The following is a 24,266-nucleotide window of genomic DNA, read 5'->3' on the forward strand; positions in this document are numbered from 1 at the left end:
TTCACTCTCTCCGGTGACAGAGTTGCGTGAGCCACCCGAGCTGCCACCCGGGGAGAGCGCTGGAATCCCGCGGCTCGCTCGCTCGCTCGCTCGCTGCCGCTGCGCTGCCTTGCCCAGCTAACCCCAGCGGAGGGGCGGGGCGGTACAGGTGGAAAAAGAGGTGGCGGCGGGGCGGGGAGGAGAATGGCAGCGGGTCCGGCCCCCGCTTCACTGCCCGAGGAGGTGGGGACGGGGCGGGGCTATGCAAATCGCAGGCGGTAGAAGCCAATGGACTGAATAGGGTTTGGGTGCTCAATGTGAGAGAGGGGGATTTGTGCGTGTGTGTATAGGGGGAGGGTGGTGGTTTATTCCCCCCCTTTTTTCCTTTTTGCCAAGCGGGCAGGAGGCCACATTAATTATTATTTCTGCTTCCCTTCTCTCTCCCCCCACGCCCCGATTATTATTTTAGTTATTATTTTTATTCCATTTTCGTCCTGCGCTCGTGCGCTCCTGCCGATCGGCCTGCGGCGAGAACTCAGAGAGGGCAAACGCGCACTGACACTCGGACAAGCGGCGAGGAGGGCGGCGAAAAGTCAAGCCTCCTGTTCCGCTGCGAAGGAGTCCCGCCCGGCTTGGCAGCCTCTGGAAACCGGTTTAGCGGCGAAGCCAGCGTTTCTATGGATTGGCGGAGAGACTTCCTCGGGTCCTGAATTCGAAGTCCGGGATTCGGGAAAGCGCCTCAGCAGCTCGATTGGAGCAGCGGCAGCCCGCTTAGTTTGGTCCGGGGAAGAGAGCGGGATGGCGGTGGGACGCCGCGACCAGGACAGCTGGTGAGAAATGCCCGTTGGGAGTCGATAAGCGCTTCTTCGCTCCTTCCTTCCCCCCTTCTGCTTTTGCGGAGTTGGGAGCAAGCGCTTCTGGGATCCTACCGCCAGCAGCCAAGTGAGGGATCTGTCCGGGAGCCGTCTGAACGCGCAGCTCTCGCCCTGCTTCCATTCGGAAAGGTACGTCTCTGTGCAGGGAGAGCTCGGCTTGTAACGGGAGCTCCTGTGCCCATCCCGCTCCCCGCGCGCCTTTCTGACTGCGGCTCCGGATTCAAGGGGAGACTTCCAGCGCGATCCTAGACACAGGTCTCTCTCCTAGAAAAGTCCGCCTGACTGAGCTCAATGGGATCGAGTCCTCGGATTGCAGCCTTAGGTTCTGTCAAAAGAGCAGCGGATCTCATTTGGGCGGGTCTCTGTGTTAGCAAAGGTATATCGGGAGGAGGAGAACCGAGAAGGGCCAGGGAAGGGGATGGGTGGGAGAGAGGGAATGGCGATTTACCCCTCGCGAGGTTGGGCGCAGGTTCCACTTTCTGAGCCAGTGTCACACCGCTCCGCTTCCTCCCTGCCCTTCTGAACATGGATGCGTAGTAGGAGATGACTCTGTGTGTGTGTGTGTGTGTGTGTGTGTGTGTGTGTGTGTGTGTGTGTGTGTGTGTAAGAGAGAGAGAGAGAGAGAGAGAGAGAGAGAGAGAGAGAGAGAGAGAGAGAGAGAGAGAGAGAGAGAGAGAGGGAAACGAAGAACAACAATCAAGGCCAAGGGAGCGGGAAGAAGAACTGTTTAAAGCGGTAAACTTTCCGCGGCCTCTTCAACTCGTTCTGTCCGGGAAGTGGCTGAGTCCGTGCTTCGCACCGCTGCGCCCGGAAAGTTGAGCAGAAATCCAGAAAAGTGAAGCGGGGGCGCCGAGGCAACAATCACGACCGCTTTAACTCCTTAGCCAGAGAGATGCCCACTCGGGTCTGGCCGGAGTCCTGCCACCCCACCCCCTTTATTCCCCACTGCTAGAAGCCTCGGGCATAAGGAGGCCCTTTCGTAACCCTGTCCGAGGGGGAGTAGAGGTTTCTCCAAGAAGGTGTCTCCAACTCGTGACTAGCCGAAGCCGGGAGCCGCTTTCCAGCGGGCGATTCTGCTGTGGTCGCTTCGGCTTTATGGCCGGCAGTTGCAAAGGGTGGGGACAGGAGGGGAAGGAAGGGCAGGTTTGATAAAAAAAAAAAAAACCCGAAGTCAAGAGTTGCGATCGGGCTGATAGAGGGAAAAGCCAACAGAGAGGCATCACCTCTCCATGGGAAAAGTGTCCCTTTTCCAGACCAAAAGTGCCGGGAATGGACGCTGGTCTTCTGGGGGCCACTCTTGCTCTCCTCCACAAATTGTTGAGAACTTATTTGTCTCAAAAAAACAAACAACCCCCAAACCCCCACTTTACAAACAAACTTTCTGAAATGTTAAGCTTCAAAGTTAAGTCACTCTGAGAGCCCCTTTTCTAGTTTCTTGGATAGAAAAGCGGTCAATGTCAGTATTAATAGAGAACATTTAAAAGCTGGGTTTGAAATGGTGGCGGCGGATAGTGAGCGCGGATCGCGCGCCAACCCGGGGGCAGGGGCTTCAGTCCTGAGTGCCAGTGTTGTAGGTGAGCCGCGGCCTCAGCTGTTGTCCCAGAGCAAGAGTCACACGGCACTCTGAACTAAGAGACGCTTACTCTAGAGTAGTCCGGCTTGTGTCTTTGGGACGAGTGCAGAAGAAAGGAGGAGACGCTTCGGCTGCAATCCTCTACACACCGAGTAAGTCCCATTGCATTCAATGGGGCTTACTTCTGAGAAGAGATGTTTAGCATTTGCGCTCTTAGGTGGTTTTCACGTGTGACATGCACACTTACCTGGGAGGAAGTCCCATTGAAGTCGGTGAGACGTTACTTACGAGTAAACATGCGTAGGGTCGGGCTGCGGAAATGCGTCCCTGACTCTCCCCCACCCCCACCCCCACCTCCCAAAAAATCTCTCGGGCGCGTTCTTTGTGCTGCATGTGAATGTTGTTCGTGTGGGATAGAAGCGCGGGCGAGAAAGAAAATAGACAATGAGGTGGGTTTTATACTGTGCACGTTACAGACCAGGTTCAGCCTCACGTGTGAACATGGTCTAACGGTCTTTTTATATTTCCAAACAAACCACGGGGTGTGTGGGGTGTGGGGGTGGGGGAGAGGTAGCAGCAGGGCATAAACGTGAGGAATATGAAACGTTTTCCTTGGCTCTGCCAGCGGTCTACGAGCCAAGGTCTCGTCGCGGCCACAGCGGAGGTGACGGGCTCACGCTGCCTCAGCCTCCCCATTCCCACTCCCGCCTTTATTCTGCCCGCCCCACTTGGTTTCTCTGGTACTCCAGCAGCCCCGCGAGAAGGACGGGAGATGAAGCTCTCCGTGAGGTAGTAGAGCGCGGTGGGAAGGTGGGGTGGAGGCGGGAGGCCGGGGCGGAGTTCGGCCAGCCCCGCGCCCACTTCTGCGCCACTTGGTTTCCGCGCGGACTTTATTCACGTGCCCGAGTGCGACGCGACTGGTGGGTAGTTAATTAGCGCGAGCCGGGCTCGCATTCCTAGGCAGCCGCGTCTCCCGCTCTGCGCTCTAATTGGGCCGATCGCTTCCTTCGCCCAGCAGCCGCTTAGTCCTCCTGGCGCCCTCCGTTTTCTTTCGTGACCGCTCCAGGGCGACACAAGGGTGAGGCAAAGCGCGTTTCCAGAGGTCGCCGCGAGTCTGAGGACTCCCCGCCGCTGTGGGTCTGTGTGGCAGTTCTTCCTGTGGAAGGAAGGGGGCATTTGTCCTGCCAGTGAGCATTTGGGGCCATGTAGAGTTTGTTTTGTATCCACCTTACAAAAAACCGGCAAGTTTGAGCAAGAATGGCTGTAAGCTTCATGTGGGAAAAGTAGGACCCTCACACAATCAAAAGAATCTTAGTCAAATCATTTGAGATTTCAGTGGGCTTATTAATCAAATGTGGGTGCATGCAGTGAAGACAATGTTCTGTAACAAAAGAGAAAGGGAGGGAGAAAGAAGAACCTTCCTGTGTTTTAATCTTTGTAAACCTCCCAGAGAGCTTTGCCTATGGGGAAGTATATAAATGTAATAAATAAAGCATGTGTATGTCATAGCACAGGTTTCCTCAAGCTGGTATCCTCCAGTTGTGTTGGACTACAACTTCCATAATCCCCCAGAGGTTATGGGAACTGTAGCCAAGCACATATGAAGGATATCAGATTGGGGAAGGCAGGCTGTCCTAACAAGTACTATCTTAAATAAAGCATTCTCTCCTGTGTAAGAGAGAGTACCTCTATTAAATATGGTGCTTGTCGGGTTTTACAAGTATTTTTTTCTAATAAAATGAATATATTGAAAACCCTGCTGCCCTAATTAATCAGGGTACCTCTTTAGTCAAAAGTTTTAGAAATCTGTTTTATTGAATCAGTTATCTGATTAAGCATTGCAGCCCTAATGAGAACACATGAGGAGGTCTGGGTGAGTTGGTGCCTTCCCTGCACTACCTTTGTCCTGGGGAGCCCCACTTCTCTCACTGCTGCATGGATGGAAGATAATTTCACAAATGAGACATAAATCATTTGGGGGCGGGGCAGTATAGTGGCAGTATAATTTTGATTTGTTGCATATCCTGGGTCTGCCATTTAAATATATGGGAGCTAGAACATGCATTTGAATTTTTTAAAAAATTGCTCTCGTATGTCTGCTGCCTTGCACAAAACAACGCTCAGGGTATTTTCACACTGGAGGCTTAAATTGGTGTGCTCTTAAATTGGTCTATTATAATGCAAATATAACACCTTGGTTAGACTATACTGTATATTTCTCTGGTGCAGTATATCCTATGTTAACAACATTTATATCTGGCACAAATAGGAGGAGAGAAGCTCAAGTGATCACTTTTCAGTGTCACATGTCAAAATATGAGCTTGCCTAAAAGGAAGACTTTTCTGCACAATGTACATTTAACCTGTGGAACTCATTGTGGTGAGAACATTTAGAAGTCTGTTGGAATAAGTGGTTCCCCAAGGAAATACTGGTCAGGTTGAAGGAGCAAAGGACCATCAATGGCTACCAGCCAAGATCTTTGTAGAGTGCACTTTCCTTCTTAGCATGCCCCTATACATAACTACTGGAAGATGAACGCTAGAGGACAGGCAATCCAATAATTGTCTTGTTTCTTTTGCGTGCTGCCAGAAGCATTTGATTTTGTCAGAAAACTAGAGACTGGGCTATAGTAATGACAGGTGGGAACTGCACCAAAATATTGCAGTGTGAAGTGCTCCTGTTCAGGATTCCAGCCAGCCTTGCCATCTTCCAGGACACTCCATTCCCTTCTCCCTCTCATTTTCAACTTTCCCCCTCTCAATAGTGAGTCAGCCAGCATTCTGTGGCTGCTGAACATGTTCAGTCTGCCTGGGTTTCCCCCCCCCCCCCCACAACTTTTTTTTTCACTTCTTCAAATCTTCAGATTCCCCTGAGCCTGCTGATACCTTTTATGTGCAGGTGTTGCCATTTTAGTTATGTAAGGATCCACACTTGGAGAATGAGTTTGCTATTAGTATATCAGATTGGTTTTACCAGTATGGCATTTTTTACTAGTTTTATCCCATTCTACCTCTTTCTGGTGCCAGAGATGGCCATGTATTTTGGATTTGCAAATCACCCAAGGATGTCTTGTTGATATGAGGCCACTGTGGATCTACCTTAATCCAGGCTACTGCAATGTGCCACAAAAATCTGAAGTGTTCTGGAGCCTGCTTTAGTCTGTTTAATGGTGTGTGTGTGTGTGTGTGTGTGTGTGTGTTGATTCAAAAAATGATTTTTTAAAAAATGTTGCTATTGCTTTCTATTGACCTAACAACAAATAGGAAACCTAAGGTATTAATAGCTTAGCAGAGTGGGGCCACTCTTTAAAATAACTGGGGATGCAAACAGGCCACAAAAGGAATAATTTGCCTTTTTCTTCAGCACACAGGCAATTTTATTGGCTACTTTATAAGGGCAGAAAGCCCCAGGTTCAGGCCCTGGAATCTCCCAGTTAAAAGGATCACAAGTAGCAGAGCTAGAGCTGGGAAATACTCCTCCCTGAGAACTGAGAGAGCTCTTGTCAGTCAGGGTAGGCAACATTTGGTGAGATGGACTGGTGGTCTGATTCAGTATAAGACAACCCCCACATATTCCATATCTAGCCATTTAAGAGTAGTTTTCTAGTCTGTGGTTTCTGTGGAGGGCAATCAAAGTGAAGAAGGGAGGCTAACAGAGAAATCTCTGCTCCCTTCCTCCCAGATTAATGGTTGTGAGAAACTCCCCACTAACAATTGGCCAGATGGAATAAAATGTTCTGGGAGGATTCTGCCTGCCTGTACATAGTCCAGGGAAATGCAGGAATAAGGCCATAGTGCTGCAGTGTGGATCAGACGGTTACATGTGGCTGCAGTCCAACATAGTTTGGTCAAGTTATTAGCACTGTACCCAGGCCAGAAGCTGCAAAAAAATTGCTGCCGTCATTGTCCAGTCGTGTGCATGCACATATTAGTCATGGCATTGTTAATAATTTCCTTTCATATTCCTGACCCCCTCTCTTTCTGCCTTTCCCCAATAATTTCCTGTTCTGTAAGCTCCTTTCTCAGGAGGCTCAGATGCATGCACTGATATTTACAAACTGAAACCCATCAGAGACCCCTCTCTTCCTGAACAGATGTACCAGGAGCCAGCAGAAGGGGTCCCCAACCTTTATTTTCTTCCATTATGATCACAGCTCAGAAGTGGTTGGATTAATCGCTGCTTATTTACAGAGGCTGAAAAGTGGCTAAGCTTCATGTGCAAAAAAATAAAATAAAATAATCCATGATCTCCAAGCATTGCACACTAGTTCATTCCTAAGCCTGCACAGTGGCATATTAGCCTGTTCAGTCTGCTTCCATCAGCAGAGAGACTGAAATTGTAGAGCCACTACAATTCTGGACAATAGCATGCTCCTGGTCTGTTTGCTTTTCTCTCCCTGCTTTCTGTTCCCTTCTTTCTGCCCTCTTTTTCTTTCCATTGCACTCCTTGCCTCCTTCCTCTTTTTCCTATATTCTTCCCCCTCCTCCCTCCTTTCCCCCTCCTTCTCTGCTCTTTTCCTTTGTTTGCCATCTCACTCACTCTCACTGGCATGCACAGCACAATCCAAATGCAATATCGGTATTTGCCAGAACTATTTCCCAAGGCCGGCAGGGGTTTGATTTAACTGCAGCCGACTGTAGCTTTTATTTCACAGGGTAATTTGGGTTTGAGACATTCTTGTTCCAAAAAGTCCTGATGTGTGTGCTGAGTGAAGAATCTCCAAAAGGGGAAGTGTGAATGTGTGCAGAAAGAAAGACAAATAATACAAATATTTACCTAGTGCAAAGGAAATTGCTATGATATATTGCCCCTGGGAAACTTTAACTCCTGCAATTGTGGTGTATTGCCCACAGCTGAAGAAAGCTGCATCCTCCTGGGGGCCCATCCATTACTCTAAACGTCCTTAGAGCCAGTATGGATTTGTTTGACTGATTCCAAGGATTTTCCTGTGAAATCCCTGAAGTTTGTTTCTGTCATTAACTCCCACTTCTCTGCATCTCACCAGTCAACCAGAGGGGGCAGTGTTGAGAGCAGTTATGTCCCTGCCCCCTTGCCCTGCCCCACCCCACCTCAAACATTCCTTAAAGTAGAGAAGACAGGGCAGTTCTGCCACTGTTAGCTGTTTGGCTGGTTTCCCCCTCCCTCGTGTGTGTGTGTGTTGCCTGCAAATTGATCTTGGTCAGCGTGACAATCGCTTTTAAGAAGCTGGCTGCAGTGCTAATAATGTGTATGCTATACATTAGGTTTGAGGTTTTCAGATACCATAGTTGCAAGGGAGGGACTCTAAATACCTAAAGGGTTTTTGCCTGCTCACATGTACACACACACTGTTTGAATAATTTTAACATGGTTTATAACTGCCTCCATATGTATTCCTGGTACAATAGAAACAGAACAAGGGAAGGGACCCTTTGGTGCATGCATGTTGCTATCATATTCCTGATGTGGTAGAAGAGGAAGGATTCAAGCCTTTGTGATCCATGCAAGCAGGAGCTTTCTTGGAGCATCTGCTGTGGGAAAGACAGCAGAGGGTTAGTAACCTCTGCCTGAACGAGAAGAGAGCAAGGAAAAGTCAGAGGGCTGGAGAATATTTGGGGAGTGGAGGGTATCAGAGGGAGGTGTCACCATACCAGCGACCAGCCTTCCAATACCATTCCAAGGGCTGTGGTCAAATGTAGTATCCAAACATGTAGGATCCAGACATAATGCTACTTACTGCCTAGGCAGTGGGGAAGAAGATCAACCTGGCCCCAAGCTTGAACTCTTTCCAGTGATAACACTGTGCTGCCCAGAAGAGATGGCAGGATTTGCAGAGGTTTCTTGCAATGACTGGAGCCACATTCTGAATACGAACCCATATGTGTACATCTGACTGCATTACCTGGGTAGGAGAGCATGGGCCAGACCTAGGCCATGGCTAGACCAGGCAATATCTCGGTGATCGCCCCGGGATCATCCCTGTGTGTCCACACGATGCACAGGGCATCCTGGGAGCAGGGAGAGATGATCCCTCCTTTGGCCCAGGATATCGCCCTACCCTTTCCCCCCGCTTTTTCTGTGGTCTCAGGATGATCCTGAGACCATGGAACATGTTGCCGGGCATTGCAGGTTGTCCCGGCTCCTCACGAGTAACCACGAGGAGCCGGGACCTGGGCACAGTGCACAGAGTTCCTCAGGTGCTCTGTGCCCATTGGGGGTGGGGGTGGAGGTGTTGTTGTTGTTGTTGTTTTAAAAAAAACCTTATGATTTCCATTTGAGCACTCGTGTGCTCCTTCTCCTTTAAAAAACAAAAACAAAATGATGGCCACAATGTTGTGCGCCACGTGCAGACGAGGGCGACGATCTCGCGATCTTAAAGTCACGAGATCATCGCCCTCCAACCCTGTCATCTAGTCATGGCCCTAGTAACCTTAGTGATTTGCTGGTTTTACTCACATGATATTGTTTCTGTTATTTCTTTTGGTTAGCCCTCTCCACTTGCTCCATTTCTATAGACCACAAACTCCTGCAATTTACTCTGTATTTTGTTAAGCTCCCCAGAACAGTAAGTTCTGCTCCCCAGACAGGTAAGCTTCCTAACAATGTGTCCAAAATCTAAGAAGTCCAGTTCAGTTAAGATCAATTAGAGCTTTTATCATTTACTTCTAGGGAAGGTGGGTTGCACCCAAAGCTTTGTTGCTCCATGGAAGAAACAGCTCTTTTGAATGCCAACCCAAAGCTCTGTATAGTGGCCTATATAGCATTTTGGCTACCTTTCTGGCGTAACAAAATGTGAAGTGATCTTTGTGTAACGTTCAGTTATTTTCACATAGCTCAGGATGCTGAATTCATATATACGAATAATTTGTAGTTACCCTGGAGTAACTGTTTTTGTAAGCCTCCACCAACTGAAACTGCAGAAAGCAGACAAATTATGCTGTGGTTAGCAGCCAAGTTGTATGGACAGTTAGCCTGTGGTATAAAAAGCGGTTCCTCTAGAGAAACAGGGGACCAGGAAGCTATCTTTGGTTCAAATCCAGAATGGCTGGGTAAAGGGCAAAGGTGCATTTCATGTTGGGATGTGGTTTTGTACGTATGTGTGTCTTAGTGAAGTGGGGAAAGCTGTGTGTAACTTACACTTTGGGATGAACAAAGGTAATGTTGTAAATTACACACACTGCATCCCATCTGAATTCTGGCTAGCCACTTTCACAGGGCCCCTGGCACTCTATCTAGGCAAGGCTGTCAAATCTGTTCCAGTTCAGAGCCCCAGTGGAACCCAGCTGGTCTGGTACACACACACACACACACACACACTTTTTTAAAACTACTTCTAAGGAGAATGCATTTTGTCTTTTAAATAATTAAGTCCAGATTTCTCCCGACTAGAAAGCGGAGAATGTACTGTACAAGTATTCCTTCCCCTGGTTGACTGCATTTCTGTGCTCAGCGGGAGGGCACAGAGGTGGTTCATAGTAGAAGCTTCAGCCTCCTCCCTCTCTGTCTCAGGGGGGAGGGGCACTCTTGCAGGGGTGGAGGAGTCCCAAGTGGGTGGGCTGCCCTGGCTCTCCCTGCCATAGGATAAGGGCTGTAATGACTCTTTTCATTCCTGAAAGGAGACGACTTGATTACTGCCCCTCAATCAAACCCTGTTTACTTTACCAAATGAGAGCAGCATGTGAGCTTGTTAATTGCAGTTGGGCTCCTATGGCCTGATACTTATTCCTTCTGGAGGCTCCTCCAACTACATTGGGAAATTCAGATGCTCTGGTAGGGAGGCAGTGACCCTGGCTAGAGTTCAGCTGGTGAAAAGACACACAGGGTCCAATTGTGTATCAAGAATACAGTGACAGCTTGGATTGATCTTACTGAAACCATAAATATTGGTACATGTGCCTGATTAATTATTTATGTTACCTATAGTTACCTATGCATGCAGATACAGAAAGTTGCTATAACAAATGGTTCTTGAAACCTACACACTGACGTGCTCACTCAGTTTTTGGATCTCTTTTCATACAAGAGAGGAGATAAGTATAGGGTGTAGGAAAAAGGAGAGTTCCTAGTTCCATATATGTATCAGCTCTCTTGGCGTGCACTGCGGTTATTTTCTTCCTCTGCAGTCTTGAGGACTAGAAATAGTGCGGAAGGAAAAGGAAAAGGCTTACAATCAAACCCAGAAGGGAGGAAACCCGGGCTGAAGTGAATCAAAATAATTATCTAGATGTTGCAAAGTGTGCTGTGTGTGCCAGAGAATAGTAGTTGGAAGAGTTTACGGCCCAACATACAGATCTGCAGAACAAGAATGGGATTGAAGTTTAGGATCTTTTGTACTCCAGTAGCCCACAAAAGTTGGCCCTCATTACTACTCATTGTTGTACTGCAATTCCCATCATCCCCAGGCAACAGGCCTATTTACTAGGGATGATGGGATTTATGATCTAACGCATCTGGAGGGCAACAGGGTTGGGGACACCTGACACAGAAGAAGGCTAACAAGCAAACCAAGGACACAATACAATATGATGAACCCAATCTGATTGGACCATATTGACCAATAAGGGGGGAAAAACTACTGTGGTGTTTCATCAATGTGTTGCTTTTGCTGGTGCCTCACAATTCCAGGTGGGGACCACAGCATGGCATCAGGAACATTCTAGGGAAAGTCAAACACCATTTCCACCAAGATGTCCCCTGTTCTCCCTGTGGGAAGTCAAAGCTATACAACTCACAGTATTCCCTCTCAGCTATGTGAATGGGCCATCATGGACAAAAGCACTTTGCAGTTCTGGACTGTAGGGCTAGGACATGCTGCAACAGCATCCCTCTCTCACACTTCAAAATTAAGTGTTGTCTGGTCTGGTCTGTTTATAAGTGCAAATAAAATAAAGTTAACCGATGAAATAAAGTAAACCGACTTTCTGAACTTTAGAGCATTGAATTGTTTTACCTGCAAATTACTCCTCCCAAAGGTGGAGTTGAGCAGAATAACAGAATGGATCTTAAGAGGTGTACGTTTCAGTTGTTGAGTTCAGGTTAATAATGCTGCTGTCTTCTCTTTCCCTTCCTCTGTTAGACTTCCTAAGAATTCTGCCTGGATTTTGGAACCACACCAATCTCCACCATGCCTCTGGTTGGCTTTTTGCTCTGGGCCACCCTGCTAATTGTGGGCTGGTGGCCATCTTACTCCAAGGATTACCTCTTTGCTACTCCAAGGGTGCAGCTCACTTTCAAAGGTAAGGCACAGTCTCTGTGTTAAAGCAACATTACAGTGTGGTGGTGGTCTTTTCTGGCAGTTTTAGTGGCTTGTTGAAAGTTCTGAATGCACAGTGTGTCCCAGAGAGCGCCAAGATCCAGACCTGGAGGTCCTGTTTTAATTAAGTGCCTCAGAATGGCCACTCCCTATCTTTCCAAGGAAGCTACTCTCTACAGCACATTCCCTTGGGATCCTAGCCATGATTATGAAGAATTCTTTTTCTGGAATAGGTTCCGAGAAGCCCCTGGGCTAGCCGCCTACATCAATCAAGCACGTGGTGCATTGCACTCCAGTGTCTCTCTCCATCTGGAGATAACTGGCCTTGCAGCTTGTGGAGTTTCCTCAGATTTCTTTTAGAGTCAAGCACTGTGGCTGGCAGTACAGGCAGCAGATTGACAGCTCATTGAACCCAAGCTGCTATGTGTGCCGAGAAGTTGGCAGCAAGTCACATATGAGCTCCCGAGAAGGGACTGCTGTGCTGCAAATGGATCCTTCTCCTGCTCATGCCGAGGAGGAGACAGGTGTTGGGATGCGCTGTCTGTGAATCTTCAGGATTAGGTGACGTGAGGCATCCTGTGAAGGATGAGGAAACAACCTAATAAATTGACCTCCTTTTGATAGGGTAGCATCAACATGTGACTATCCACTGGGAGCAAGCTAAAAGTGTACCTTAGGTGCAAAGTTTCTCCTGACCTTCCTTTTTTTTATCTCCTGGGGAGATAGGCTAATGTGCAGATATATTTGTAGGCTGCTACTTCTGTGTTTGCCGGGGGTGTGGCATGAAGGCCTCTGCTCTCATTACATGATGTTCCCACACTTCCTTTTGATTCTTGCAGCATGGAACTACATGATGTTGTTAAGGTTATGAAGAAAGTTGAGAGATTTACAGACCGAGGGGAGGTGTTCCTAAAAAGTAATGAGACTGAGGAAGAATTTCCGCCCTGTGTGGTGTAGTGCCTGGGGGAGGGGGTTTGAGATTTGGCAGTGAATCCTCTGAATCGCACTGTCATTTTAATTGCAAAAATATAATTTGTGTCTGGCTTTGGGCATTAATTACAGGATGTGTATAGCCCACAGAAGCTCATCTGCAGCAAATCTGAGGTTGGTTATGTGCATAATGTGTGCATATGTTGAGAGCCATCATCTTTTGAATATTCCTTCATGTGACTTATATTATAAGGCAATGTGCAGACACTTACCTTGCAACTGTGTGACTATTTTTGTTCCTTCAGTGCTGCTGCTTTTTTTTTTTTTTTTTTGGTAAATTGTCTTCTGTTATATTCCCATGCTGACAGGATGTGGGGGCTGGCAGTGGCAGAAGGAGATTGTTTAGTGATGGGGAGAGCACAGGCTTGATATTGGATTCAGCAAGGAAGAACAGGGAAACAGTCTCTGGTGTCCATGAGTTCTAATTGCTGCCAATCTGCAAGATGTCTTCTTGTCATTGTGGCCCTGCAGCTACAGGGATGTGAGAAGGTGATTTCTATGTAGGCCTGACATACTTCACCAGTACCTCTCGTACTTCATCCTGGCAGAGAACTCAAGAGAAATGACCAGACTAATTACTCTCAGCTAATTACTCTACCTATATTTGAAATAGGGAGAAAATAATAGTCACATAATTTGCAGGGTTGTTGCAGGGATTACAATTAAATGATGCATGTGAAACATTTTGAACACTTGAAAGCTCAATACAAATGTTCAGTATGATCACTCTAAGGAAGCATTTGTTCCAGAATTTGCAATGTTAAATTATGAATAAGAGGGACTTGTCCTGCACATATTCTCTGCAGGGTGACCAAACGCAAAGGAGAACTCTGCTCCACTGCCTCTGATAGTTGTATAGAAGAAGGAATTTTGTCAGGTGCACTTTATCATGCAGGGATGAAGGAACTATGGAGAGTAGAAGCACCTGGTCTTTTGTGCATCTGCTCATCCTAGTATTTTTGTTTTTATCTAGTCGTATTAATAAATATTCCAATTAAATCAGAAAGTAGCATAGATCAGCTGATAGGCTACTGGGCTGCGATGTGATAGGCCTGGGTTATAGAAGTGCAATGATTTTGATCCGCTGCCATACTTGTGCAAACGTGATGAGAACTTCCTCCTGGCGCCTGTGGGTTTATGTAATTTGTAAGTAATCTCAACCACTCTCAGTAAGTCAGGGAAAAACTAGTCCAACTCTGCCCTAGTTATATCAAAGGCTGCTGCAGAAGCAATTAGAGTTCCCTGGATTCAATACTCCAACATCACTCTAGCCCAAACTTGTACAGCTTGTGTGGCTGACCAAGCTGAACTCAGGCCACCATCCATGTGTGGGGGCCCATCTATGGCTTGCTAAACATCTTCCTTTGGTTGCCTGTCCAACAGGCTGACATCAGAGGTAGCCATGGTGCACACACCCATACAGGGTCCCCCTAACAACCCTTGGAGCCTCCTGGTCCTGCTCATGTCCTTTCCCCTCACTGTCTCTGCTTGTTCACCTGCCTTCTCCAAGCCTGCAAGCAGTGGCCAGAATTAGAAGACAGAACAGCATCCTTAATTTGCCTTCTGCTCTGCTTCCGGGCCATTGTACAAATTGAGTCCAAAGGGAGAAGGCAAGTGAATGAATGGCAGAGATGGAAGCAAGAAGAAGGTGAAGCCATTAGTGCATCTTGCCCCAAGCCCACCCACCCAGGACAGCCATAAACAGGACATGGAAGGCCACAGTACATGGCCACATCATGCAAGCCTGGTCTAGCCTTTCTCTTCCATCCCTCTGCCTTCTACTATGGCCAGATCCACTTTGTCTAAAGTTGTACTCTGAGTGCCCATCTCTTTTACAAGCAAGTGCTTTGCTCTCCAGAGCAACCTGACCTTTTCTTTCAAGTACAAACAGTTTCATTAGAGAACATGAAACTTGATCCATCCCGACTTTAAGTTCTCTCTCTCTGTGTATGTGCATTCCACTGAAATCCTCTTTTAGCCTATTTAAAGATTTCTGTGTCCTGTGGAAGAAGGGAGAGGTTGAAATCAATGGCTGCATTCTAATGACACTTTAGTCTACGGAGGGGGAATAGTCAACTCCACAGATGGCTATTGAAGAGGTTTTTCCCACACAACATGTTGCCATGGCCCTGTGGAGTGGTTGAGGCTCACATCGAGTGGACTATTAGTCAAAGCGCCACTTGGGTGACACAGCCCCCTCCCTTCTCCCCACCCTCTCCCTTCCCTTAGTCTTCCCAGTGGTATTCCAGCAGCCACTGCAGGCCGAAATCCATGGCAGCCACCATTGTGAAAACAGGAAATGATGGTGCTCCAACCCCATTGGCGCCTTCGCTGCTGTGGGCAGACCTCCCGCTCTCTGATTGCTGCTGGGAAGTGTAGTGAACTGGCATTCGGCTGGCAATGGGGCTCCCCTTTCCCCTTCGCGCCTCTCACAACCAGTTTGCCAACTTGCCCTTCGCATACCCCACCCCATCTCTGCCCCTTGCTCTCTGCACACCCTTCTCAGTGATCTGCCCTGTTGCTGCACCACCCAGCCACCCTGGTCTCCCCCAGTCCCTCCACAATCCTCCTCTTCCCCAAGCCCAGTGGAATGCCCATTCAAATGGCACTCGTGGGCAAACCAGCCTCATGCAGCCCCCCTCCAGTCAACCGTGGGGTGGTTTTTGCCTGGCAGATGACACAATAACCAATGGTTGACTATTTCATTATCACGTCATTGAACTGAGCCAATGACAAACCAACCAACAACTGCAGTGTTTTTGAGCCTGTATAAGAAGCTTTGGTTTCATGTTGTTACAAACCCAAAAGGTGGGAAAGCTCTACCTTTGCCAGAGAGTTTAGCTATTCATGGCATCACCTGACTCCAGGGTACTGAGGCTTTGCTGTTTTTGTCAAAAATAAATAATAAATCATGAGACTTGGCAGTAGAGCTGAAGGCAGCTTGGAAAGGAACTGAATGGCAAAGACATCCAAAGGGAAGGGAGCACTTAGGTAGCAGGGGGTGGATGGAAGAAGCAGGAGAGACTGGAAGCCAAAGGAAATGAGAGATGAGGCAGGGCTGCTCACTATTAAAAGCATGCAGTTTAGATAAGCTGGGACTCCAGAGAACTATCTAAAAACATCTCAAGGGCATTAAGCCCAGGAGCAGGGGAGGCAATGTGAACGGAACAAGAATTCCATTTCAGAAGGAAGTGCTGCCTTGGAAAAGCTAGTGCTCAACACCTAGGAGGTGGTGGGTGGGTGGGAGAGGGAGCACAGTATTTACCAAAGGCAGAGTCGCAAGAAGCCTCATTTGGAACTGTGGGAAGCAGTTGCCTGCTTGCTGGGGAAGATTTGATTTAATTTAATTCTGTTGGCTGTACTGATCAGGGTACATTCATATTACCATTGTTGCCATGGCCATAGCTAGACAGGGCTTTATCCTGGGGCGATCCCTGGGATCGTCCCTGTGCGTTCACATGACGCACAGGGATCCTGGGATCAGGGAGGGATGATCTCTCCCTTGCCCTGGGATATAGCCCTTCACTTTAGGCCCACTTTTTCCACGGTCTCAGGATAAGTGTGGCCCACTGTCACGGTTTGTCACGGCTCCTCGTGGTTACTTGCGAGGAGCTGGGACCCGTGGCGGGTGGGGTAGTGGGGAAATGTTTTTTTTTTTAAAAAAAAAATCACTTACCTTTTGTGCACAAGCACTCGTGCACTCCTTCCTCTTTAAAAGCAAAACAAAATGGCAGGCACGATGTCGTCTCCCTCTAAGGTCATCGCGTGCTGCGTGTAAACAGAGGGGAAGATCTCGCGATAAAAATATCGCAAGCTCTTCACCCCTCCGTCGTGCTAGACTGGTAGGTCTAGCTGAGGTGTGTGTGTGTGTGTGTGTGTGTGTGTGTGTATCTATCTATCTATCTATCTATCTGAGAACAGTGAGACAAAGCCAGTAGCATGGCATGTGTTTTTTTTAAAATGAAATTCAATAGTTTTTCCCAGCATTTTTCTTTCCTGGCCATTCTTCAAATGGGCCCCACGTTTGCTGGAGATGCCGCTCTCAGATGTAGGGTGTTCCTTCGCTGCTGTAACCATACACTACATATCCAGCAACACATGCTTTAATGCAATTACCATTCCTGAGCTGGCCTGCATGCCCAGGGACAGTGGGATTAGTGCTGGACGGATAAGCATTATTAAGCATGGTATGTAGCAGAAATGTTTGTACATGTTCACTTCCAGGTCTATTGGGAACTTCTTCTGAATCAGCTCTTGATTTTCCCAGAGAGGCCTGATTCTGCCCTTCTTCACGGAACTGCCTCTTACCATGACAGACTTGTTTTTAATAAGTGCATGTTAACTTTTGGCTGCAGCGCCAAAGGTGGGGTTCTGTGAAAGATCTATGTGTGAATTAGGCTTTAGCATTGGAACTGTTCTCTAAGCATTAGTTGTTGTGACTGAGTGCATAATCCGATGGGCATGGAACTGGGTGTGTGCTGGCGGGCAGGCACAGGGCCACTTCCATGTTTTACAGCATAGCCAACAGTAAGCCTGGGATGAGTAAATGTTGTGGCTGCAACAGCATGAAGTGGTCTTATGAATGCCCCCACCCCACATTGCAAGTCAGTGGAAGCTGGCTTCCCACAAGTAAAATCAAAATTAATCCACTGCTTAAATAGAACAATAATCTCTCCCAGTATGGCATACCATTTTCACTCACCTTTCTTATTCTTGAAGTCCATCTATCTCTGTTTGCTGATATTGCAGACACATTATTTGCATTATGGAATGGAGACCGAGAAACACGCATCTAATTGCAGCTAGAAGGTTCAAAATAATGGGGTTATCTGCCTGCCTTTAAACTTTACTTACTAGAAGCATTATGAATTTATTTATTTTTTACAAATCTGTACATAGTTTAGATTATTACTTTTAATGGCTAGTCAATGCCTCCTGGATCCCTTTCTGTTCTATTTCTATAAGCTGGTTTAAAAAAAAATCCAGTTCTGAAACATTTCCTGCTGTCTTTGAGATGAGCTACTGTAGGTATTGGACTGTTCTTGTGATCCTGCTATTGTTGCATGCTGTTTTGGATTTTTTTTTCTTATATTTTTATGTTTAATTGGTTTTATACAACTTTGTTTAGGTGCTTTATATTGACTTGAGTATCTTTGAATAAAGTGGGCAAATTTCAAATGTCATAACTAAATGGACAATTTTTATTTACCTTTATTCACTAAGGGAGCAAGCCTAAGCATGGCTGGCTAGGGCATGCTGGGAATTGTAGGACTTATTTAAATCTAAATACTATATGCATAGTTTTGCTCTCTTAGCTCTTCAATCACATCGTCTTTGAAATTTTCTCTAAATGGCATGGAACAGATCATTTAAACATACAAAACAAAAGTTAAGGCTATCTGGGGCTTGAGAACACTGTAAATATATGATCTGTGATAAAAAGAAAATCACAAGGTTTACGATGTTTAGAGGAAATATCAAATCACCCGCCTGATCTTTTTTCATTCACAATGCAGTGAAATTAGAAAAGCCTCTGTGTACAAAGAGTCAGTTCATTTTCTTTTCCTCGCGCCACCATTTCAACGTACTCTCAGTTAGGGAGAATTAACCTCCAGCCTTGCCTAAAAGCCAGCTGGGATACAAGAGCTGTAAACTGAGCTGTCTTTAATCAGCTTTTTTCCCTGAGTCGATAATTTCTATGTCTGTGTGAGTCTCTCTTTCTAGTGAGGTGGTGGGTGAAGAGAATGTGTGTGTGTGAGTGTGTGAGTGGGGGTGGGGGGACAGCATGGTGAGGAAAGTGGGAAACATGAGGAGGAAGAGTTAATCAATGTGGGCTGTTAACATGGCCTAGGCCACCAACTCTGCCAATAAAACTGCAGCCAGGGCTTAGAGGAAGGTGAGAGATTTAATGCGCCTAACACCTCCTCCCACTTGGCCCAGTTTCCACTTGGCAGATTAACCAGCAGGAACAAGCCATAATTCCATATTTGAACAGGAAGGAAAGAGGATGGGGATGGTGAGCTCCAGGTGCTCGGTGTGTCTGATATCATGGATGGTGGGCTATGGAGGCATCTGGTAAAACCACGGGAATAGCTCAGGTTTGAAATAACTGTGGCAATACCGTGGGACTAAGGGCTGCTTTACATCATCATCATCATCATCATCATCATCATCATCAAAAAAGATGAGCCTGTAGTGTGTCCACTCTCTGTCCCCATAGTGAGCACCAGAACACCAGAAGGGGAACTGTGTGGAGGCAAACACTTGCCTGAGAGCCTTAGCCGCTTGCAGCTCTTGGACATGTGCTTATTGCAGATCTCCAGATGCTCAGCCCTCTGTCAAACATTATGGTCTTTACTTCAGGGGCGTTCAGAGAGCATATTTTAATCTCTCTTATCTTTGTATTGTGTGCCCGGGGGCCAAGAGACCTCAGATAATGTTGCAGATAGGGCCCTATGTGCTCCCTCCATAGCATTGATGTGTACCAGGGCCTCACCAGAGTTGCCATCAGTCCGAACTTAAGCTTGGACACAATTGCTGGATGGCCTGATCTGAAACAAATCTGTGGATGGTAGACCAGAGTGTTAGACCTAATATCTATGTAATTTTGGAATTCGGTGTCTTTTGGCATTTTGAGGCAAATTATGAGGTTTTAGAGTTGCTGTCCTCAAAGTGCTGGTGCTGAGGGTGCAGAGCAGTTTCAGCACTGGATTGCTTCAGGGGCCGTGTACATAAGAAAGTCAAGTCTGAAACCATCTTTCGGATTATCACTGTTTTCTTCAGTTCGGCTACTGAAAAAATGCATGAATGCATCTACTAAGCATTCATCTCTGGACAGATTCAGCCTCTGTGCAAGTGCCGTACATACCCTTTGGATCGGCTGGTTATCCTCCACCCCACCCACACCCCAGTCAACCATGGCCCCTTCTGGAACACAAAATAGAAAAGGGGTAGTTTGAACATGTTTTTGTGTCTGTTGCCTTGGGAATGTCTGCTGCTCCCCTCCAAGACAAGCCCTGTGGTGTTTGCATGTCAGCTGAAGATGCTTGTAAGTTACTGAACTTCCCTTGAGACTTTGGGCATGTCTGCACCTGCCAGATATCCCGGGGTCATCTCTATTCCATTCTTTGTGTCCATATGATGCACAGGGGATCCTGGGGAAAATCTGGGATGACCAGGAACTTTCCCCAGGATATCTGGGACTGCGGATTTCCCAATATTTCCTCGGTCCCGGGACCAACCCGTGGAATATGGGCACTTTGGCTACTGTGTCCGGGTCATCCCTTCTTCCCCGTGGTTAGTGGGGATGGGTACAGAGCTTAGGGGGAGGCAGCAATTTTGCCACCCCTGGGATGGGGGCGGTTTGGATGCAGAGTTTGGCAGAGGGAGTTAACTTACTTTTTTGCCACATGCGTGGGGCTCCTCTTTAAAAAAAAATGGTGCCTGTGATGTCCCTCTTCCCTTCTGGGATGTCATGCAGCTTGTACAGATGCTGGGGGGAGGATCATGGAAGCAGGTAAGTCTGTGATCCTCCCCCACCCACTCCACTACACCCTTAGGTGTAGACATGGCCCATATCAGGATCTTGAATTGTGTTTCTGTCTTCTAAGCTACCCCACCCAGATTGGTGTCATCTGCAAATTTGATGAGCATCCCCTCCAATCCTTTGTCCAAACCATTTATAAAGATATTGAACAACACTGGGGGCAGGATAGAACCCTGCAACACCCCACTTGTCATTTCTCTCAAGGTTGACAAGGAGCCATTGATGAACACTCTTTAGGTATGGTCCTTCAACCAGCTATAAATCCACCCAATGGTAGAAGCACCTAGCTTATATTTTACCAGCATGCTAGCAAGAATATCAGCACAGATTACAAACTTTTGGGTAGGCATGTGCGGAATGAAATGATTCACTTGACATTAAGACAATGACCTTGTTTGCACATAATGCTAACCCGTGGTTTATCAAACCTATGGGTTATTGAATTCTAGTTTCTCATGATTTCTGAACCCAGCCATGCTAACAATCCTTAGTTTGTTAACCATGAACAACCCAGAGGCCCAGTTTGCACGGCACACTGGGCTCACTGGGGGGGTATTTAAATCATGATGAGCCATGGTGCAAGCTGGGTGCCATTTTGATGGGGAACAGGATGCTCAATTTTTTAAAAAGTTTTTATTTTTATAGTTCTGGTTACATAGGTCAAGTAATACAGCATACATTCAGAGTCTGTACAAATATAAATACATGTTCCTGTCTGGGTTTGAGGTTGTTTTACATTAATTAATTCAATTTAATTTAATTTAGGGCACCCTGGAAATTAGTCTCTTTACCAATCTACCTATACTTTCCATAACTCTATATACTCCGAAGGAGGTGTTCTCCCATCTTCTTCTTTGTTCATATAATCAATAAATTTCCTCCATACCCCCTCAAATTTATCTTCACTTAGTTGTCCTCATACTTTCCTCAGTTTTTGTGTCAACTTTTCTCAGAGGACAATCTGCCACACCCTTTGGTACCAATTATCAATATGGAGCCCTTTGCCATCTTTCCACAGTTTAGCTATCAACCACTTAGGATGCTCAATTTAAATAGGCCTTTGGTCTGATCAAGGATGGTTCTTCTTAGGCTCTTATGTTTTCAGAGGCATTGGCATGGCTGCAGTTGAAAATGGAATGTTGGACTAGATGGTCCTCAGTATGATCCAGCAAGGTGATTCCTGCATTCTCTAACCCAGAGTTAATGGATTGTTGGCTGAGGAGACTGCATTTCCTCTGACTGGGCAATGCTGCCAACAGAGAAGCTCGCTTGGATAACTAAATTGGAAGTGTTGCTGAGCCTCTGCATAAACAGTAGAACAATGAAGCACCCAGAGAGCTATGAACAGCTTCCCCATTCACTTCCTGCCACAGCCAGTTCAAAGCCCATTGTACTGCTTATATCAATGTTTATACTTATGCTCAGTGGGAACACCCAGACCACTGCTGCTGAATCATAATTAGAACCTCTCATCTGCTTTTCTTCAGCAGCTCTACATTAGCCTCTTGCAACACAGCACTGTGTGGAAATGGCCACAGGACCTTAGCATACACAATATACCTCATGCTTAGAATAAAATACTATTTTCTATGGTTCAAAGTGTTCGTTCCAGTGCAGGAGCACAAGAGCATCAAGAACCACCACCCATGCGAACGCTGCAGGATTTATCAAGTTAAAATGGGGTGTGTGAGCAATGTGGATGATGAGTTTGTCAACTCTGAAGGGTGCTGGCTGAATGCCACTGAAAGAGGGTGGATGCTAGAACCCTGCCTCTGTGTGCTAGAACTCAGATGGAAACAGCTTTGTTCTGGAAGAATGGCTTTGCATGTGTATCATTCCCTGCTCAGTCCCTGACAGACACTTTCTGCTCTGTTGTTCTGGACACCCCTTGTGCCTGGGCCTTACTTTTGAATTGCCTAGCACTGATAGAAATATTTTCAAGTTAGGAGAGCAACACAAATAGATCTTCATTTAGTTCTGGGTTTAGCCCTCTCTGTCTAAACCTCTCTGCTCCATTTCCCACCCTTGAAGCTAAGAATGGGAATATGTCCCCAAGAGGGAAATGAGCAAGTGATGGAAAATGATGGCAGCATCCTGACTGAGTCCCCCATTTGCAGCCAATCCTTGTTTCCCAAGGAAGGATGAGGTGGGGGTGGGTGGGGGGAGAAGAGATCTATTTATATCACCTGGACTTGGCTGGTGAGTTCGCAGATACACACACACATCTTTTTCATAATTCTCAGGAAAAACAGGTTAGCTGTTCTTAGCCAAGTTCTCAGTAACCTTCTTCCCACCTCCTGCTCCTCATTGTGTGAACATCCTCTTGCTTTGCTTATCTGTCTGGTTGAGTTTGGTTGACAAGCAACCCCTTGTTTTACAGACCTGCCAACTCAAGTGCTTTAAATGGTATGCTCATAACGTTGGTGGGTGTAGCTGAATTTAATTTCTTGGCTTGAATGAAACTGAACACGATTGAAACAAGAGTTAGGTGCACCTATAGTCCATATCCTGGTTTGGAAGCAAGCTATTTTCTTTATGAGTTAACTACTGATTTAGGCCTGGACTAGGAAATCCAAGAATTTAGATCTACAGCTCCTGCAGTAAGTCTGAATGTAAATAGTGCCTGCATATGGAATGGGCATAGGAATCCCCTCTCCCAGTCTAATGTGTAGGAAATCCAGCACAACTGGGAAGAGATGCCTAGAAGGAGGCTTCCAAGATGCTCTCCTTTAGCAAAGGAACACTCTGTTCAACACATTCTGGAACGAGGTGGAGTTTCCTTCCCATCTCTCAAGTGCATCGAGTGTTTACAGGACCATGACTGGTGCCTTAGTATAAAAAGTCTAGTGACAAGGGTTACAGCACTAGTATTAGTTTATTGCTGTTGTTATAACTCATGTCACTTTTATGGCTGGGCCTAACAAGTGAGATTACCTAAACAACATTATTGACAGCAAAAATAAACTTTCAAGAGCTCCAAGATTAAGATATAGCTTTTTGCAAGAGTTCGTCTGCAAATTATCATAAGCAAAGTAAACTTTGCCAGACATGAATGTCCATCAATTAATGCTAATGTTACTAAACAGAGCAAAACAAAGACTAGCTCTGTGTTGCTCTGAAAAAGGATGTGGTGGCCACAATCCTAGGTATATTTATAGGAAATGTCCCACTGAATTCAGTAAAACTTGCATCCAAATAAATATGGTTAAAATGGGGCTGAAAGAAGTATTAAATATGTTGTTTTTAATGTAACTTTTGAAATGATTTGCATGAATGTAAATTTATTTATTTATTTATTACATTTTTATACCGCCCAATAGCCGAAGCTGTCTGGGCAGTTCACAGTAATTAAAACCATAAAGAGCATAATAAAACAACCAACAATCTAACTTTATCTGAGTGCACGTACAGGGATTCTTCTTGGGGAGGTGTAAAGAATCCTTCATGGGATGATGACAACTGGAACACAGCTTGCATCAGCCAATTTTGGATTCTCAAATATCGGGGGTGAGAGGAATACCACTTGATCTATGATCTACCTCTATTCTGCTGTGCCTTTTGTCCTGGGAGTTGTCAACTTCTAAGTTGGAAAATTAAGTTTTGGGAGATTTTTTTATGAGGGTTGGGCAACAAGTCTATTAAGCCCCTGTGATAATCAAAGTCTTAATTCTTCTTTGTTTCTTGACTTCTAATAGGAAGTACCCTTAGCTAGAGGATTTCTCAATAGGTTGGTGTTTGGTATTCTTCTCTGTTTCCCATGGGGAATGTTAGTTCTTGTTTGTGTTGCTGGGCATGGGCAGAGGGAAGAAAAAACCTGGTGCTTTGGCATTGAACTCCAAGCTGACATCTGGCTTAGTGGAGAGTAATTATTATTATTATTATTATTATTATTATTATTATTATTTATTTATTTATTTATTTATTTATTTATATAGCACCATCAATGTACATGGTGCTGTACAGAGTAAAACAGTAAATAGCAAGACCCTGCCGCATAGGCTTACATTCTTATAAAACCATAATAAAACAATAAGGAGGGGAAGAGAATGCAAACAGGCACAGGGTAGGGT

The 24,266-nt window shown here is 46.2% G+C and overlaps 1 protein-coding gene across 1 annotated transcript in view; it reads left to right on the plus strand.

Annotated features, from left to right (window-relative positions):
* The first annotated feature begins 310 nt into the window (after positions 1–310).
* Positions 311–24,266, plus strand: part of SEMA3F (semaphorin 3F) — a 152,199-nt gene continuing 128,243 nt past the window's right edge. Inside the window, exons 1-2 of the mRNA XM_063121075.1 lie at positions 311–983; positions 11,484–11,643. Coding sequence (XP_062977145.1) covers positions 11,532–11,643 — 112 coding nt within the window. The 5' untranslated portion in view covers positions 311–983; positions 11,484–11,531. The remainder of the gene's footprint in view (positions 984–11,483; positions 11,644–24,266) is intronic.

Source organism: Elgaria multicarinata, chromosome 3 (assembly GCF_023053635.1).
Source record: "Elgaria multicarinata webbii isolate HBS135686 ecotype San Diego chromosome 3, rElgMul1.1.pri, whole genome shotgun sequence".
NCBI lineage: Eukaryota > Metazoa > Chordata > Lepidosauria > Squamata > Anguidae > Elgaria > Elgaria multicarinata.